At 53.0% G+C, this 17,459-nt stretch overlaps 1 protein-coding gene across 2 annotated transcripts in view; it reads right to left on the bottom strand.

Moving 5' to 3' along the window:
- The window catches only part of PPL (periplakin), a 57,382-nt gene extending 45,191 nt beyond the window's left edge, over positions 1-12,191 (bottom strand). The window contains exon 1 of one of the 2 annotated variants that reach the window (XM_030925262.1): positions 11,850-12,191. In XM_030925262.1, the coding sequence (XP_030781122.1) occupies positions 11,850-11,911 (62 nt within the window). In that variant the 5' untranslated portion in view covers positions 11,912-12,191. The remainder of the gene's footprint in view (positions 1-11,849) is intronic. The other variant, XM_010353878.2, reaches the window with a different exon arrangement.
- Between the last annotated feature and the right edge of the window lie 5,268 nt (positions 12,192-17,459).

Below are 17,459 nucleotides of genomic sequence, written 5' to 3'. Positions count from 1 at the left end.
AATGCAATTTGGTAACTCCTATGTCTCTGTGTTCCAGATGAAGATAATAATTGAGGCTCACAGAAGTTAAGAAACTGGTCCAGGCCGGGCGCAGTGGCTCAAGCCTGTAATCCCAGCACTTTGGGAGGCCGAGACGGGCGGATCACGAGGTCAGGAGATCAAGACCATCCTGGCTAACACGGTGAAACCCCGTCTCCACTAAAAAATACAAAAAACTAGGCGGGAGACGTGGCAGGCGCCTGTAGTCTCAGCTACTCGGGAGGCTGAGACAGGAGAATGGCGTAAACCCAGGAGGTGGAGCTTGCAGTGAGCTGAGACCCGGCCACTGTACTCCAGCCTGGGTGGCAGAGCGAGACTCCGTCTCAAAAAAAAAAAAAAAAAAAAGAAACTGGTCCAAGTTTACACAGCTGGGAAGTGGTGGTGCCAAGATTCGAGCCCATGAAGACAGGCTTCAAAGCCACCTTCTCAGTACAGAGGGGACATCAATATCAATCCACACCCACCCCTTACAGACAAAGGGACAAGAGACATCAGAGACACAGGATGATGGGGCCAGGCATTCGCCACCCAGGGGAGGCAGAGTGATTTACAGTTTGTTGTCATTTTCATCAGTACAATTAATCCCAGTGGTTGGTTGAGTAATGATTAGTTACGGTAAACTGAGGCTGAGTCATTCTCCTAAGATGCCACCACAAGGGACTCCCAGCCTGTCCCTCTGAACAGATCTTTCAGGCGGAACCATTGAGTGAACACCTTCCTGGCGCACACCCTACACCAAAACCAGAAGCAGGATTCATCTCTGATCCTTATAACAACTGGTTGAGGTAGGTGCTATCATAGCTCCATTGCAGATGAGGAAACTGAGACTCAGGAAGGAGCGGCCACTTGCTCAGGGTCAAAAGGTTAGTAAAGGTCTATGCTTCTAACTGCTGCAGCCACAGCTGGGCACTTTCTAGATATTCAGTAATTGCCAAATAAATTTTCAACCACACTCCACCAACTCCTTGTCATCTTTCTGCCCTTCTCCATTAACAAGCCCCCAGAGATATGAATTGTTGACATGCTATAAAATACCTGATCAATTTTACACCTATTCATAGAGCCCCAAGCTTATGTAAGGCCTGGAATTAAGGACAACAGAAGGCCCTCTCTCAAAAGATGAGCAAATCCCAATTGTTCAAAAGTCTGTAAGCCAGAAGGTAGGTCAAGGACAAACACCCCAATGGGTATAATTACAAAGATGTGGCTGGGTGCAGTGGCTCACGCCTGTAATCCCAGCACTTTGGGAGGCCAGGCAGGCGGATCATGAGGTCAGGAGATAGAGACCATCCTGGGTAACATGATGAAACTCCATCTCTACGAAAAATACAAAAACAAAATTAGCCGGGCGTGGTGGCTGGCGCCTGTAGTCCCAGCTACTCGAGAGGTTGAGGCAGGAGAATGGCGTGAACCCGGGAGGCAGAGCTGGCAGTGAGCTGAGATCGCGCCACTGCACTCCAGCCTGGGCAACAAAGTGAGACTCCATCTCCAAAAAAAAAAAAACAAAACAAAACAAAACAAAAAAACAAACAAAGATTTTAGATCACTTAGATCAGGGTATTTTCATCCACTGTGTTCCATTTAGGCCTTATAATCTAACTTTAATGATGAAAATATACCCAAACCAATAAAAACCAGGAAAAGAGCAAAATGGAAACAAAGAGAAAGCATGATAAATAGGGCAACATAGTGGAGTAGGTTCAAACACATTAGTCACTACAATAAATATAAATGAATTAATTTTGCCTATTAAAAGATAAAAGACTCTTAAGTGAGAATACAAAATATACCCCACCCCCAAGCTATGTGCCATAAGACACACACACTTGAAACTAAATGATACAGGAAGGTTGAGAATAAAGAAATGGAGAGTGACAAACCAGGCAACTGGTACTGAAGAGAGAAAGAACTGTCCATATACCTCAAAGACAAGAGGGAGTGAGACAATCCATGTAACTATGTGGTTCCCACCAGCTGCACATCAAAAGAATGATGTCTGGATTCATGTCCATGGAGATTTTGACTTAATTGGTGTTGGAAAGGGCTCTGACATCCTGTTCAAAGCTCCTAATGTAATTCTAATGTGCAGCCAGGTCTGAGAACAAGGAACTGAACCACAGCAAGGTTAAAAAGAAGCAAGATGAGGAAAAATTCTACATCTCTATAGGAAGGAGGTCTTGTGAGAAAGCAGTACACAGGAGGTGCCCAATAAATACCAGATTGATTGGTCAATTGACTGATTCTCTCCCTACTAGAAACTCCTGTGCTAATTAGACAGTAAATGTCCTCACACCCAGCTATTAATCCTGGGGTAATATATACTAAGATGAGAGGGTTGTTGGTGTAGTAATTCTGGGTCTGTTTTTAAGGCCTAATCTGTTTCTGCCTAGGGAAGGCTGCCCTGCCTCCAGGCCTCTGTTGGGACCTAGGGTTCTGTGTCAGGTGAGTGCTTTTAGGCTTCTGTTACAAACATACAGAAGTTCAAGCTGCTTCAGATAACACCAAGGCAGGTCTTGAAGACAGGGCAACATAGTGAGACCCCATTTCTACCAAAAATAAATAAATAAATAAAATTAGCTGGGCATGGTGGTGCATGCCTCTAGTCCTAGCTGCTCAGGAGGCTAAGGTGGGAGGATTCATAGCTCACTGCAGCTTTGAATTCCTGGACTCTGGGGATAAATAGGGCTCCAGCCAACTTTGGTGCCTTGAGGAATTAGGATGTCACTCTGGATTCAGGACCGCTGGACAAAGAGCACCAACCTCCTTTTTTATTTTTTGAGACAGAGTCTTGCTCTGCTATTCAGGCTGAAGGGCATTGGTACAATCATAGCTCACTGCAGCCTTCAACTCTTGGGCTCAAACACAAAATATATTTGGTATTTTTAGTAGAGATGGGGTTTCACCATGTTGGCCAGGCTGGTCTCAAACTCCTGACCTCAGGTGATCCACCTGCCTCCCAAAGTGCTGGGATTACAGGCGTGAACCATTGCGCCCGGCCGAATTGAGCTTCTTATCTGGGTTGAAGCAGGGTTGAAGCCCTGTCTCTTCTTTGTGGTACAAACTCAGAATCCTTTCTCAGCCTTCAATGGGAAACAAACTGTCCCCATGGCCACAGAGAAGTTGAAACCCTAAAAGGTATCAGCCTGAAATCCTAGCCCAGGCAGTGGGGGCAGCAAAAATTTCTGCAAGTTCTATTTCTCTTACAGCCCTGCGGCCTTGCAAGCTGAGCCAGCAGCCCCGGTGTGTTTTATCTTCTAAGATGTGACAAAAATCCTCTGCCTAGGAAAGGATGGGCAGGGTGGCCAGGACACCCTGCCAACCCTCTCAAAGTGTCTGGGTAAGAACTGCCGAGACGGCTGGGCACAGTGGCCCACGCCTGTAATCCCAACACTCTGGGAGGCTGAGGCAGGTGGATCACCTGAGGTCAGGTGTTTGAGGCCAGCCTGGCCAACATGGTGAAACCCCATCTCTACTAAAAATACAAAATATAGCTGGGCGTGGTGGTGGGCGTGTGTGATCCCAGCTACTTGGGAGGCTGAGGCAAGAGAATCGCTGGAACCTGGGAGGCAGAGGTTGCAGTGAGCTGAGATTGCGTCACTTCACTCCAGCCTGGGCAACAAAAGTGAAACTCTATCTACAAAGAAAAAAAAAAAAAAAAAAAGAATGACTGAGAGTCCCGGTGCAAGCCACTCAAATTCTCTGAGCCTCGCTTGGAAAGAGAGCTGAAGGTAGAATTTATCTCAGACAACGTAATAATCATAATTTAGGGTGATCGTTTTAAGCTAGGCCCCAACCTCAAGGCCTTTCTGTGTTCATACCTTTCCCAGTTTTGGCCCCCTCCCCTCCCACTTCCTCACAGACTCTCCATTTTTGTCTCCCCATCCAGAACCTGCCTGCTTGCCTTCCAGGACTGGGCCCCCTTTGCTTCCTGAGGCCCCTCTCCTTCCTTTTCAGACCCTTTCTTTTGCTATGGTCTGGACTCTGAGACCCAGGATTCAGGGCTTGCCTGCAGGCTTTTCCTATGCTGTGCCCCCTGCCAGCTGTGCCCCCTGCCAGCTGTGCCCCACACCAGCTTGCATTCTCTGCTCCACCCTTCACCTAAACTGAAAGACTCATGGTCTACTCAGATATGCAGAAAAGCACTGAGAAGAATCACCCGTGCATGTCCCCACCACCAGGGTTTGATGATGTCACAGTACCATCTTTGCTGCAGATTTTTCTAAAAAGGAAGTAAAATGTTATTATTCATTATCCTTTCAGCCCCCTCCTTAGGAGTAGCAGAATTTTAGATTTACTGATTCTTCCTAAGTCTGTTTTATTTTATTAATTTATTTAGAGACAGGGTCTTGCTCTGTTGCCCAGGCTGGAGTACAGTGGCACAATCACAGCTCACTGCAGCCTTGAATCCCTGGACTCAGGGCCTCCCCCGTCAGCCTCCTGAGCAGCTAAGACTAGAGGCATGCTCTACCATGCCCAGCTAATTTTTTTTTTTTTTTTGTAGAAATAGGGTCTCACTATGTTGCCCAGGCTGGTCTTGAACTCCTGGCCTCAAGCCATCCTCCCGCCTTGGCCTCCCAAAGCTCTGGGACAAGTGTGAGCCACTGCACCTGGTCCCCTAAGCCTTCCAATACATAGACACATCTGCATTCACGAAGAGTATATGGAATTGCTCTGTGTATGTTTCTAAAAATGTATATATACAAGCATCGTCTTTGCATTGTTCATCAACTTGCTTTGCTTGCTCACCGTCATGCCTTTTCAGGTCGTGGATACACACATCCCTCTCTCTTTCTGTCAGCTGCACTCTCTTTATCCTCTCTTCTCCAACTGACCCCTCCTGCAGAAGCCTGTGTGGCTGGGTCCGGGCCCTCGTTTATCTCATTATCACTCCGTATTGCTGCCAGCTGCAGACTCAGTCAACTCTGCTCACCGTCCTGCATGCAGAAGGTGACTGGATAGGGACAGGGCAGGGGGCAGCCTGCTCAGGCCTCTCATTCCTTTCCACTAGCTGGAACCCCTGCCTCATCCATCCCCACCTCCGGGCTCTGCTGGTCCTGGGGTGTGAAGCACAGGGCAGTGTATGCTCTCTTGAGATGTTGAGGGAAGGGAAGAATCTTAGCAGTCCCCTGTGGGTTACCCTCATTCATTCATTCATTCGTTCATTCATTCAGCATATGTCTCTGGGGGAACGCAGCCATGCAGCCACATCTGGCTACCCCAGAGTCACGTAGCTGCCGAGATAAGAGCTACCAAGGAGAAGGGGAGTCCATTGAACAGGTGGATCTGCCCCAGCAGAGAGGTTGGGGAGGGCTTCCCTGCGGAACAGGAGGTAAACCTGGAAGCGGAAGAGAAGCAGTGAAAAGGGGTGGGAGGGGCATTCTGGGCAAGAGGAATGGCACAGGGAAAGGCCGTGTGGCCTGGCACAGCGTGGAAACAAGATGGTGACAGGCATATGTTGATGTTGTGCAGGGCGCCAGCTCCCAGGGCCTAAGAGCAAAGGGAGTTCCAGGGCAGAGGTTAAGCAGCTGGAGGTATGGTCAGATTTACATGTTGTAAGGAGCTCCCTGGCTGCCATGGGGAGAAGGGACTGGAGCACTTGAGTGGAAGAAGGAACAGTGAAGACGGGCTAGAGTCCTGCTGGGCTGCCGGCTCTGCAGGCAGGGAGAAGTGGGGATCCATTTAAAGGGAAAAGGCTCGGGTGCAGTGGCTCATGGCTGTAATCCCACTGCTTTGGGAGGCTAAGTCAAGAGACTCGCTTGAGCCCAGGAGTTCAGGACCAGAGTGGGCAGTATAGTGAGACCCCATCTCTACAAAAAATTAAATTAGCAGGGCATGGTGGTGTGCACACGTGTAGTCCCAACTACTTGGGAGGCTGAGGCACAAGGATGGCTTGAGCCCAGTAGTTCGAGGCTACAGTGAGCTATGATCGCACCACTGCACTCCAATCTGGGTGATACAGCGACAGCCTGTCTCTAAAGAATAAAGAAAGAACACTAAAAAAAAAAAAAAAAAAAAAAAAAAAAAAAAAATACGTTGGGGTAGGGAAGGGCAGCACTGGGACCTGAAGAGAGCTCTGTCCCGCCCGGAGGCAGAAAGGGGTACCGGGTGACCTCCCGGGTTCCAGAGGCTGTGGCACAGCAACCCGTCAGAAGCCAGGGGAGCAAAGACCAGAGGCCATTTCCCCATTTGCTTCCAAGACAGGCTGGGGCAGGCAGACTGGGAGGGTGGAAGGTGGTGCCAGCAACACTGGCACAGCCCTGCCAGGAGCAGAGAACAGCTGCACGCTGGGAAGCCGGGGTTCTCTTCCCTGGACGAGGAGCCTTGGAAGCTCTCTAAAGCAGCTTCTCCCCCAGGTCCTCCACTCCCAGGGCCTCCCCCCACCACACCCTTAGGGTGTTGCCTAAAGGGTGTAGAGGGAGCTGTGTCTCTCCCGCAAAATACCCTTTTCCCAAATGATCCCCCCCGACAATGCCTGAAATGCTACCATTAGCAGCTGTTCCTCCAAGTAAGCTCAGCGCTATCCTGAATCGAATTTATCCAGTCTCATTCCTTCTTCCAAGAGAACTGGGTAAGGGATGAGGGGGCAAAGCCAGAAGGAAAAGAGGTAGAGTGGGTTGCTGGGGATGGAGGCAGTGAGCACAAACACCAATGACTCTACCATCTGGCCTGGAGCAGTCCCCAGGCACAGTTGCTGCCAGTTCCAGGTACGGGTGGGGAGGCCTCATTTGCTTCCCGCCCCCCACCCGCCCATGTAACATCCATGGCCTTGCTGGGCTCACAGTATGTGCCTGGGAAATGGCGGGGCGGCTCTCTCTAAGCCGTCACCCACATGGGCCCTCTCCCAAATCGATGAGGCATTCCTATCGTCACTGACCAATGGGTGCATGCTTGAGTCAGCTCCCTGGTCAGCTCTGGGCTTGGCTCAGTCATGAATCTTTCTTCTTTCTTTTTTTTTTTCAGATGGAGTCTTGCTCTGTCTCCCAAGCTGGACTACAGTGGTGTGACTCACTGCAATCTCTGCCTCCCAGGTTCAAGTGATTCTCCTGCCTAGCCTCCCCAGTAGCTGGGATTACAGGTGCCCGCCACCACACCCAACTAATTTTTAATATTTATTTTTGTAGAGATGGGGTTTTACCATGTTGGCCAGGCTGGTCCTAAACTCCTGTCCTCAAGTGATCTGTCCACCTTAGCCTCTCAGAGAGCTGGAATTACAGGTGTGAGCTACCGTGCCCGGCCCGATGTGACTCTTTTTTTTTGAGACGGAGTCTCCCTCTGTCACCCAGGCTGGAGTGCAGTGGCGCGCTTTCAGCTCACTGCAAGCTCCGCCTCCTGGGTTCATGCCATTCTCCTGCCTCAGCCTCCCCAGTAGCTGGGACTACAGGCGCCGCCACCACGCCTGGCTCATTTTTTGTATTTTTAGTAGAGACGGGGTTTCACCGTGTTAGCCAGGATGTTCTTGATCTCCTGACCTCGTGATCCGCCCGCCTCGGCCTCCCAAAGTGCTGGGATTACAGGCGTGAGCCACCGCGCCCGGCCTATTTGTGACTCTTAATAGCAGTGTGCGCTTCCGAGTATTGGCTGCTATGATTTGCCAGGCACTTGCTCTGAACCAGGTCATAGGCTAGACCCATCACGCGCATCCTCTCATTTGATTAACCCAGCAGCCTCACCAACTGGGGGTTGCTCTTCTCTCCATCTCACAGATGAAGAAACTGAAGCTCGGAGACATTAAGTGACTTGCCCAAGATCAAACAGCTTAAGAGACACAGAGCTGCGGCCTGAACTCATGCCCAGCTAGCAGCAAACGCTGTGTTCTTGCTTTTTTTTTTTTTCTTTTTTTTTTCGAGACAGTCTTGCTCTTATGCCCAGGCTGGAGCGCAGTGGCACAATCTCGGCTCACTGCCACCTCTGCCTCCCAGGTTCAAGTGATTCTCCTGCTTCAACCTCCTGAGTAGCTGGGATTACAGGCACCCACCACCATGCCCAGCTAATAAAACACTGTGTGCTTAACCACCAAGAGGCTCAGGGTACCCTCGGTGCCTCCCAGTAGAGCATGCTTCCCTTTTGCCAGCTCTCCCCTCAAAGCCTGGGGTCCTGCCTCCCATGCAGGAGCACTCCATCAGGGCTGGGCCAGTGTTGCAAGACCTTTGTAGGTGAGACCAGGCTGCTGGGTGTTTACTGGGACCCAGGTCAGGGTGGAGGAGCAAGATTAATCCCATTCAACAGATTCACAAGCACTGAGACTCAGGGAGGCTATGTTTCTTTTCAAATAGAGGCAGAATTCAGCCTGACTGCAGAGCTAGGTCTTGGCCACTCCATCCCACCCCGTGACAGGTCAGATGCCTCCTCTGGGAAGTCCTCCCTCACCTCCCAGCATCTGTGCTCTGACTGTAACAGCTCTCACTTCAGGCCAGTCACAAAGCATGCGAGTGGCCAGGCTGGAGACCTCATCTGTCCGGCTCTACGCTCCATTGCTCCTGCCTGGCCCCATCAGCCCGATGCTCATGTAACCATACATGTACTGAAGCTTGACTCCATCTTCCTCTCTGATGTGACTGCCAGCGACTCAAGTGCAGGGAGGTTGTTAACGTCTCCTCCACGCCCACCTGCTAAACCCCAGCAACAGTGCCTATGGAATTGTGCGGTACATAGCCTGTCCCCCATGATATCAAGTTTAACCCTGGGTATACCACAGCCACCTTGCCCGCATTTGCTTAATAACTGTAATCGTCATAGCTGCCATTACTTGAGGCCTCTTATTCTCAACCTTTCCCCTGCATTATTTCATTTAATCCTCAGCCAACATCTCCAAGCAGGCACCGTGCTTATTCCCATCCCACAGGTGAGAAAACAGGCTCAGAGAAGCCAAGCAGCTCCTCTGAGGTTGCACAGCCAGGGGGGTGGGAGCGGGTCTCCTCCAGGGCCTCTCTGTGAGGCTGGATGCTTCCCTCGGTGACCTGCACCATCCAACCTGACTCTGTCATTAGCTCAGGTGTGAAGATCAGCTCTCACACCTGTCATTAGGAACCTGGGCAACGGGAGCAACGGGGTTCACACCCTGTCCCGGCCCTCCCCAGCTTCAGCTGCTAAAAGGTGGACAAACTGGAAGGGGTGGCTTTCTCGGTGGGGTGTTTCATTCACTCATCCACACTTTGTAGTCCAAAGGCCTGACTATCTTGGGTGTGAAACTCACAACTTGGGGCTCCTGGGTCCCCTGGGCCCAGAAAGGGGTGCTAACCCTCATCCGGGCACCTCCCGTGTGCTACAGCCCTGCTCCTCCCAGCAGCCCTGTGCATGAGACACTCAGTATCACCACCCGAGCTGTGCAGAAAGGTAAAACAAGGCTTCCAGAGGCTCCAGGGTGGAGATGCCAGGATCAACAGTGAGACGTTCTGCTCGCAGTGCTGGAGCTCCTACCTGCCCCACCATGCCGAATCTCACCAGCAACCTTGTCCTCCCCCAAACAATGGAGTGGGCCCCTGGAAAACTTGGGGTGAAGGAATAACTTGGAGATCCACTTCCTGTGACCAGCAACCACAGCCTAGAGCCACAAGTCTGTCCCTTTCACCCCCAACCAAGACACGTGCTATGGGGTTAGCTGGGCATCAGGCAATGCTCGAGAGATGCATTTGAGAGAACTGGGTACAGGACTACCCCCACCCCACAATCTAGTCTAAGAACTAGTCCCCACTAAGGGGAGGGGCAGAGGGATGCACTGGGCTTGGAGACCACCCCGGGAGGCATCTGACACCTGCTCAGAGCTGTGGCTGTGCTCATTCTGTGATGGGGTGGCAAGGCTCAAAGGAATGGTCTTTCACCCCATGCTGAGGGACAGAATCAGGAGGGCTTCCTGGAGAAAGAGATATCTAAATGGAGACCTGGGACCAATGGCTGTCAGTCTAGGACAGACGGTGGCTGCTTTGGGCCAGGGATACAGAGAGTGACGGGACCCCAAATCTTTGCCACCCCAGACCCTCTGCGTCCCTGCAGCTATAAAAGATGGGATGCCTTTCATCCTCACACTTCCAGGAAAGCCCGCACCCCTCCCAGCTTGTCTGGGTTCATTACAACCTTTTGTTAGGTCCAAGCTGGGGCCTTCAGGGATGGAAAGCTGCAGGAAGGAGGGAGGCTGGGGGGAGGCAGAGGGCGGGGCGAGGCCTGGCTCCACTCCTGGTGTGTGGGTGTCTGCATGTGTGAAGGACTGGATGGGCCTAGTCTCTGGGGTGGAGAGGACAGAACGGTTCACCACGGCTGGCACAGAGCATCCAATTGTGCAATGCCCCAGGGAACAGTGCAGGGACTGGACAGGCCCCCGGCTGGGTCCGAGTGCCAGCTGGATGCAGCCAGGGAGGAGCAGCATGCAGGCCCTGCCCAGTCTCTGGGGTTGTGAAAGATAGGGGAGGGGTGGGGAAATCTCCGAAGGGGGAAAATGCCTCTGAGCTTGAAAGAGCCCAAATGGAGATATAGGTGGGTGGGATCACAGGGCAGGGGGGTTTCTGAAAGGGCTGGAAGGCCAGGGAATGGAGTGTTGCACTCCAGCATGCCAGGGCCCCACCGCCTGCACCTGTCGGACTGGTCAGCCTAGGCCGGACTGCAGGGGTTGGGTGGGAGCCCTGGGCTCAGAAGCCTCTCCTTGCCTTCCTTTGGGGCCTACGGAGGGAGTGAGGAGCTGCTTGGAGGGCACACTGAGGACTCCCAGTGAGAGCAGCTTGGGGGCAAAACTCCCAGCCAGGAGAGCCATGCAATTTGCGGGCCCCTCACCTGTCTGAAGCCTCTTGTCCAAAAAGCTGGCAAAACGGTCCTTGCTAACCCAAAGCCCCCATTCTATTTTCAGAAGAGGGGGATAAGGCAGGGGCTGGATTCCCACCCCCTCCATCAATCTCAGCATCTCCACCAGGCTCCCCCAAACAGGTTATTAAGTGAACACATTAGGCTTATCAAAACGGACGTGGGCTGCTTCTCACTGCAAACACATCAAGACATGCCATTCCTCTCCCAAGCCGCCCTGGGAACCCGCGGCTCAGAGACACCGCCAGTTTCGGGGCTGGGGTGGGGGCAGGGAGCCACACCCCTGAGAAACCGAGCTTCGAAGAGGAGGCCCCGACGCCACCCAACCTCCGCTCAGAACCCAGAGGGTGGGGAGGTAAGGGGGGTGCCTGCCCCTGTGCCCCTCGACCCGACCCCGCACCCCCCAGGGCCTCTGAGCGCGGCTCTGGAGCGCAGGGTGGCAGGTGCCGGGAAGTGCAGCGGGGGTGGCCCACCCCCTCGCCTCTCCGACGCCAGGAACACTTGCGCGGTCTCATAGGCACTGGAGAGCACCCCTCCGACGCCAGCTCAATTTCCCTGCCTCAGGGCACCCCCTGGACGGAGCTTCCTGGGTCGCCCACGGTGACCCCGCCTTGAGTGCCCGGTCCTCCAAAAACTCCGCCCCCGCATCCAGGTGGCTATTCCCGGTCCTGGGCGACCCCCTGCTCAAGAGCGACCCTGGGACACAGGGGTGCCCTGTACCCCCAGCTTAGCTGCCCATGCCCTAGGCCCTCAAAGCAATGCTCCCTGGACTCCCGAAGTCCCCTAAGTCCGCAATTATGCTTCCCCTCGGGGGCCCCAGCCAGTCCCCTCCCACCCGGCGGTGCTTCCCAGCTTCAGGGTGGCCTCGGTCCCACGTTCCCGCGAGTCCCGCACTCCGGGTTCAGTTCCCTGTTCCTGGGCCCCCCTGCCCCCCATTCCTACACTGCCCAGGCGGTCTTTCCGGTCCTGTTCGCCCACAGGCGCAAGAGCGTCCCGGAACGGAGCTGCGGGCGCCTCCTCACCTCCGGGTCTGCACAGTGGGGCTGTATTTGCCTTTGTTTCTCTTCCTGAAGAGCGAGTTCATGGTGACGCTCGGGGTGCGGGCGGTGGCGGCTGGCGGGCCGGGCGCGCACCGAGGGGCGGGAGGGAGCGCAGGTGAGCGAGCGGCGGCGCGGGCAGCTCCTAGTGCTGCGCTGCAGCGGCGCCGGGTCCCTACTCGCAGGGGGCGGGGCGCCCGACGGCCACTGGCTCTGCGGGCCGCTCCCCGAGAAGGTGGTGCTTACCTTCCCGAGGAGGGGCCACCGCGCGGGCGGGGCTTGGGCGCGGGGGTGGGGACACCGGGTCTTGGCCGGACACCGCCCACCCTCAGCCGGGGGACTCCGGAGGCCAGGCGGGCGCTGGGGCGCAAAGGCCGCCGGGGCGAGCGCTCGCAGCCCCACCCTCCCCGGACCCGGCGCGCCTCTGGCCGAGGCGTTCACCTGGTTCTGCCCTACCGCGGAACTCGGCGCTCCTGGTGCTTTGGCAGACACTCAGCTGGGCCCCGCAAGACAGGTGCGGCAGAGACCCGCACGGGTTCCTGTGCCCCAGTAGCTAGCGAATTGCACTCAGATGGTGGCAGTTGAGGGAAGGGGGCTGGACGGCGGAGGGCGGCGGCCTGAGTTCAAACCCTGCCACCCCCAGGTCGGCTGACGCTCCTGGGCAAGGCGTTTTACTGCTCCCAGCCACGGTTAACTTCTTTGTCAAACGGTGATAACTACCACCCTATCCGAAAGGCCTGTGGGGATGTCCCTGCAGGTAATGCACGCAGGCGCTGAGCGCAGTGCCCTGGCCCGAATCTGCTCTCTGCCTGCCATCTCGGGTGAACAAAAACTACTTTGAAACCTCAATAACTCCAGGCCCTGACAGGAGAAGAGTGCTTCATAACTGGTCATAAAAGCTGCTCGATTCCGGCTCAGAACAACGACGTTGCACAATTCTGTCAGCATGTCCTGGCTCAGACTGTGTGCCACTGGAGAAGGCTGCTCTTAGACAGAAACCCAATCTGACCTGAAGCCCGGATAGGGCCTCCCAAGCAGGGAGGGTTCAGCGCCGCTGTGGAGGGTGGTGAGGGTCTGAGCCCAACTGGGAAGGAGGAGCCCAGGGGAGACCCCAGAAGGCAGCGATCAAGATACTATGTTATGGCCAAAAGGCTATTAGGGCTCAGATGGGGAGTGTTCAGGTCTGCGGGGAGGGGCCTCCAACCGGGGTCTGGAGTCCTGGGTTCAAATTCAGCTGTCTGAGTCTTCAGACCAGTCTCTTCCCCAATTGTTTTGTATTTAAAAACAAGGAGAATGGGCCAGGCACAGTGGCTCACAGCTATAATCCCAGCACTTTGGGAGGCCGAAGTGGGCGGATCATTTGAGGTCAGGAGTTCGAAACCAGCCTGGTCAACATAGTGAAACCCCGTCTCTACTAAAAATGCAAAAATTACAGGCGCATGGTACTGTAATCCCAGCTGCTTGGGAGGCTGAGGCAAGAGAATCACTTGAACCTGGGAGGTGAAAGTTGCAGTGAGCCGAGATCATGCTACTGCACTCTGGCCTGGGCAACAGAGTAAGACCCTGTCTCAAAGTAAATAAAATAAAACAAAACAAAATAAAAGGTAGGAGGCTGATGGGGAATTCATTTCCAAGGGCTCTCCCTGCCCACAGCCCAGAGTGTCTAAGGACATCCAGTGTCTTTCAGGCTATCTCTGTTCCTGCCACGGAAGGACTGTGGTTTCCAAATATTACAGGAAACTAGGAAAACATTATTATTATTATTATTTTTATTTTATTTTTTTTTTTTTGAGACAGGGTCTCTGTCACCCAGGCAGAAATGCAGTGGTGCCATCTTGGCTTACTGCAGCTCAACCTCCTGGGCTCAAGCGATCCTCCTGCCGCAGCCTCCTGAGGAACTGGGAGTACAGGCACATGCCACCACACCTGGCTAATTTTTTAAAATTTTTGTAGAGGTGGAGTTTCACCATGTTGCCCAGGCTGGTCTTGAACTCCTGAGCTCAAGTGATCTGCCCGCCTACAGCCTCCTGAAGTCCTGAGACTACAGATATGAGTTACTGCGCCCAGCCAACCTTATGGTTAATGGGGCTTCTATGGGTGGGCTTAACCCATTTATGCCTGAGGTTGCAATTATTTGAATTGATAAATCAGACCTTGGCGATGACCTTGAGCAGTAGGAGATAAATAACTCCCATAGGCGTAGCGTTCCAATAATGGAACAGTAGGCATAAATGGTCACGGGTGTGTTCCTCCTAAAGTTGTGTCTGCCTGCCTGCCTGCCTTCCTTCCTTCCTTCCTTCCTTCCTTCCTTCTTTCCTCTCTCTTTCCCTTCTTGCTTTCTTTCTTCTTTCTTCTTTGAGACTCAGTTGCCTAGGCTGGAGTGCATTGGCACAATCATAGCTCCCTGCAACCTTGACTTTTGGGGCTCAAGCAATCCTCCCACCTCAGCTTCCTAAGTAGCTGGATCCACAGGTGTCCACCACCACGCCTGGCTAATTTTTAAAACTTTTATATTTATGTATGTTTTTGTAGAGATAGGGTCTTGCTGTGTTCCCCAAGCTGGTCTTGAATTCCTGGGCTCAAGCGATCCTCCCACCTTGGCCTCCCAAAGTGCTGGGATTTCAGGTGTGAGCCACTGCACCCAGCCCTAAAGTTGCTTTCAAAATCTGTGTATCCAAATGTGCATTTTTCTGGGGGAGGGTGTATTGCTCAGTGGAGCCATTTACTCATTCAACAGATGTTTCCCATCACTCTCACAGCCTCAGTGTGCCTGGCTTTGCTTGTACACGGGTGAGAAAAGGGAAAAGAACAAGAAACACAAAAGGGCCTTTCTCTTGGGGAGCTTTCAGGTCCTGGGGCAGGGGACACATATTAAAAATGTTAACTTGGCCGAGCACCATGGCTCACTCCTGTAATCCCAGCACTTTGGGAGGCTGAGGTGGGCGGATCACCTGAGGTCACGAGTTCAAGACCAGCCTCACCAACATGGTGAAACCCCATCTGTACTAAAAATAGAAAATTAGCTGGGTGTGGTGGCATGTGCCTGTAGTCCCAGCTACTTGGGAAACTGAGGCAGGAGAATCTCTTGAAACCAGGAAGCAGAGGTTGCAGTGAGCTGAGATCATGCCACTGCACTCCAGCCTGGGCGACAGAGTGAGACTTCATCTCAAAAAAAAAAAAAAAAAAAAGTTAACTTTTCTTTTTCTTTCTTTCTTTCTTTCTTTCTTTTTTTTTTTTTTGAGATAGGTTCTTGCTGTGTTGCTCCTGCTGGAGTGCAGTGGCATGATCATGGCTCACTGCAGCCCTCCTAGACCTCCCAGCTGAAGCCATCGTCTCTTCTCAGCCTCCCTCTCAAGTAGCTGGGACCACAGGTGTGCACCACCATGCCTGGCTAATTTTTAAATTAATTAATTAATTTATTATTATTATTATTTTTGACAGAGTCTTGCCCTTGTCACCCAGGCTGGAGTGCAATGGCACGCTCTCAGCTTACTGCAACCTCCACCTCCTGGGTTCAAGCAATTCTCCTGCCTCAGCCTTCCAAGTAGCTGGGACTACAGGCTCCCACCACCACGCGAGGCTAATTTTTGTATTTTTAGTAAAGACGGAGTTTTGCCATGTTGGTCAAGCTGGTCTCGAACTCCTGACCTTGTGATCCTCCTGCCCCAGCCTCCCAAAGTGCTGGGATTACAGGTGTGAGCCACTGCGCCTGGCCTTCTTCTTCTTCTTCTTCCTCTTCCTCTTCCTCTTCCTCTTCCTCTTCCTCTTCCTCTTCCTCTTCCTCTTCTCTTCTTCTTCTTCTTCTTCTTCTTCTTCTTCTTCTTCTTCTTCTTCTTTTTTTAGAAGGAGTCTAGCTCTGTCACCAGGATGGAGTGCAGTGGCGCGATCTCCACTCACTGCAACCTCCAACTCCCTAGTTCAAGGGATTCTCCTGCTTCAGCCTCCCGAGTAGCTGTGACCACAGGCATGTGCCACTACACCCAGCTAATTTTTGTATTTTTAGTAGAGACAGCTTGAACTCCTGACCTCAGGTGATCCGCCCGCCTTGGCCTCCCAAAGTGCTGGGATTACAGGCGTGAGTCACTGCACCTGGCCGCCTGGCTAATTTTTAGAATTTTTTGCAGAGATGGGCTCTTACTATGTTGCCCAGGCTGGTCTTGAACTCCTACAGGCTCAAGCAATCCACCTGCATCGACCTCCCAAAGTGCTGGGATTACAGGCGTGAGTCACTGCACCTGGCCGCCTGGCTAATTTTTAGAATTTTTTGTAGAGATGGGCTCTTACTATGTTGCCCAGGCTGGTCTTGAACTCCTACAGGCTCAAGCAATCCACCTGCATCGACCTCCCAAAGTGCTGGGATTGCAGGCCTCAGTCACCGCGCCCTGCCAAATTGTGAACTTTTTGAAGGGATCTGGGGACATATGAGGGAGAAAGACCCTGGGAGAGGCGGTGGTTCTAACATTGTTGCATCTTAAAATCTCTGGGGGAGTTTGTAAAAGGCATTCTGGGGCCTTGGGACCCTTGACGTCCTGAATGGGGGGATCTGAAGAGGGAGGTGCCCAGGAATCTGAACTCTGGACTAGCTTCCCTGGTGATCTGAGACCTCAGTGTGTGCAGCCCCCCAGCTGCTCAGGCAGACAGCCCTGAATAGAGCTACCCACCAAGCCCAATCCTTCCCTAGCTTGGCAATGCCTGGCTCAGTTTCAGGTGCTGCCCCCAGGTGGGCATTCCTCATTGGCAGGTAAGGGCGCGACAGTGCCCTCCCTCGTCCAAAAGTGACTTCCTTGCCTAGATCTCAGGGCCCTGAAGGGACGCGCCCTCCAACCAGTTGATATTGGGCGCAGGTGTTAGAGAGGAGCGGGAGTTTCAGAACACAGGTGTGCGGGGAGTCACCTGGGACCCACAGAAGCCTGAACTCAACACGGAGCTGGCTCGCCACACAGACCACTTCCCCACACCCCAAGAGGGGTTCCTGGGGAACTTGTCGGTCCTTGCTGTTGTCCCCTGCTCTGCCGCTGCCTGGACACCCTCTCCTTTCTCCTTCCCCATACCTTTCCCCACAGGTGGGCTCTTCCTCCAGGCTCAGCATAACTTGAGGATGGTCACTGCAACAGTGTTGCTGACATTGTGCTAAGTGTGCGTCCTGGGATGCTTTTGGCAACACTGTTGCTAATGGAGAAGCTCTGTAAGGAAACTGCTGCCCATTTGGAGGGGGTTGGTCAGGTAACCAGGGCTGCCTACACGGGGGAGACCCTGCAGCTGGGAAAGGGGCAGATGTGCAGAACATATGTAGACTACACACAGAGTCGAGTGCCAGATGCAAAGTGCAAAATAAAGAGGGAAAGAGAAAGTATGTGGTGTGTAATATGCTTGCCTATGCACAGAAAAATTCTGGAAGGATGCATGAGAAACTGTTAGCTGAACCTCCCCAAAGAGGACAAGAAAGAAGTTTGAATTTTCTTTTCTTTTTGAGATAGAGTTTCGCTCTTGTTACTCAGGCTGGAGTGCAGTGGCGCAATCTCGGCTCACTGCAACCTCCACCTTCCAGCGATTCTCCTACCTCAGCCTCCCAAATAGCTGGAATTACAGGTGTGT

This window comes from Rhinopithecus roxellana, chromosome 20, assembly GCF_007565055.1.
Source record: "Rhinopithecus roxellana isolate Shanxi Qingling chromosome 20, ASM756505v1, whole genome shotgun sequence".
NCBI classification, from domain to species: domain Eukaryota; kingdom Metazoa; phylum Chordata; class Mammalia; order Primates; family Cercopithecidae; genus Rhinopithecus; species Rhinopithecus roxellana.
This window is presented reverse-complemented; position numbering and strand designations above follow the sequence as displayed.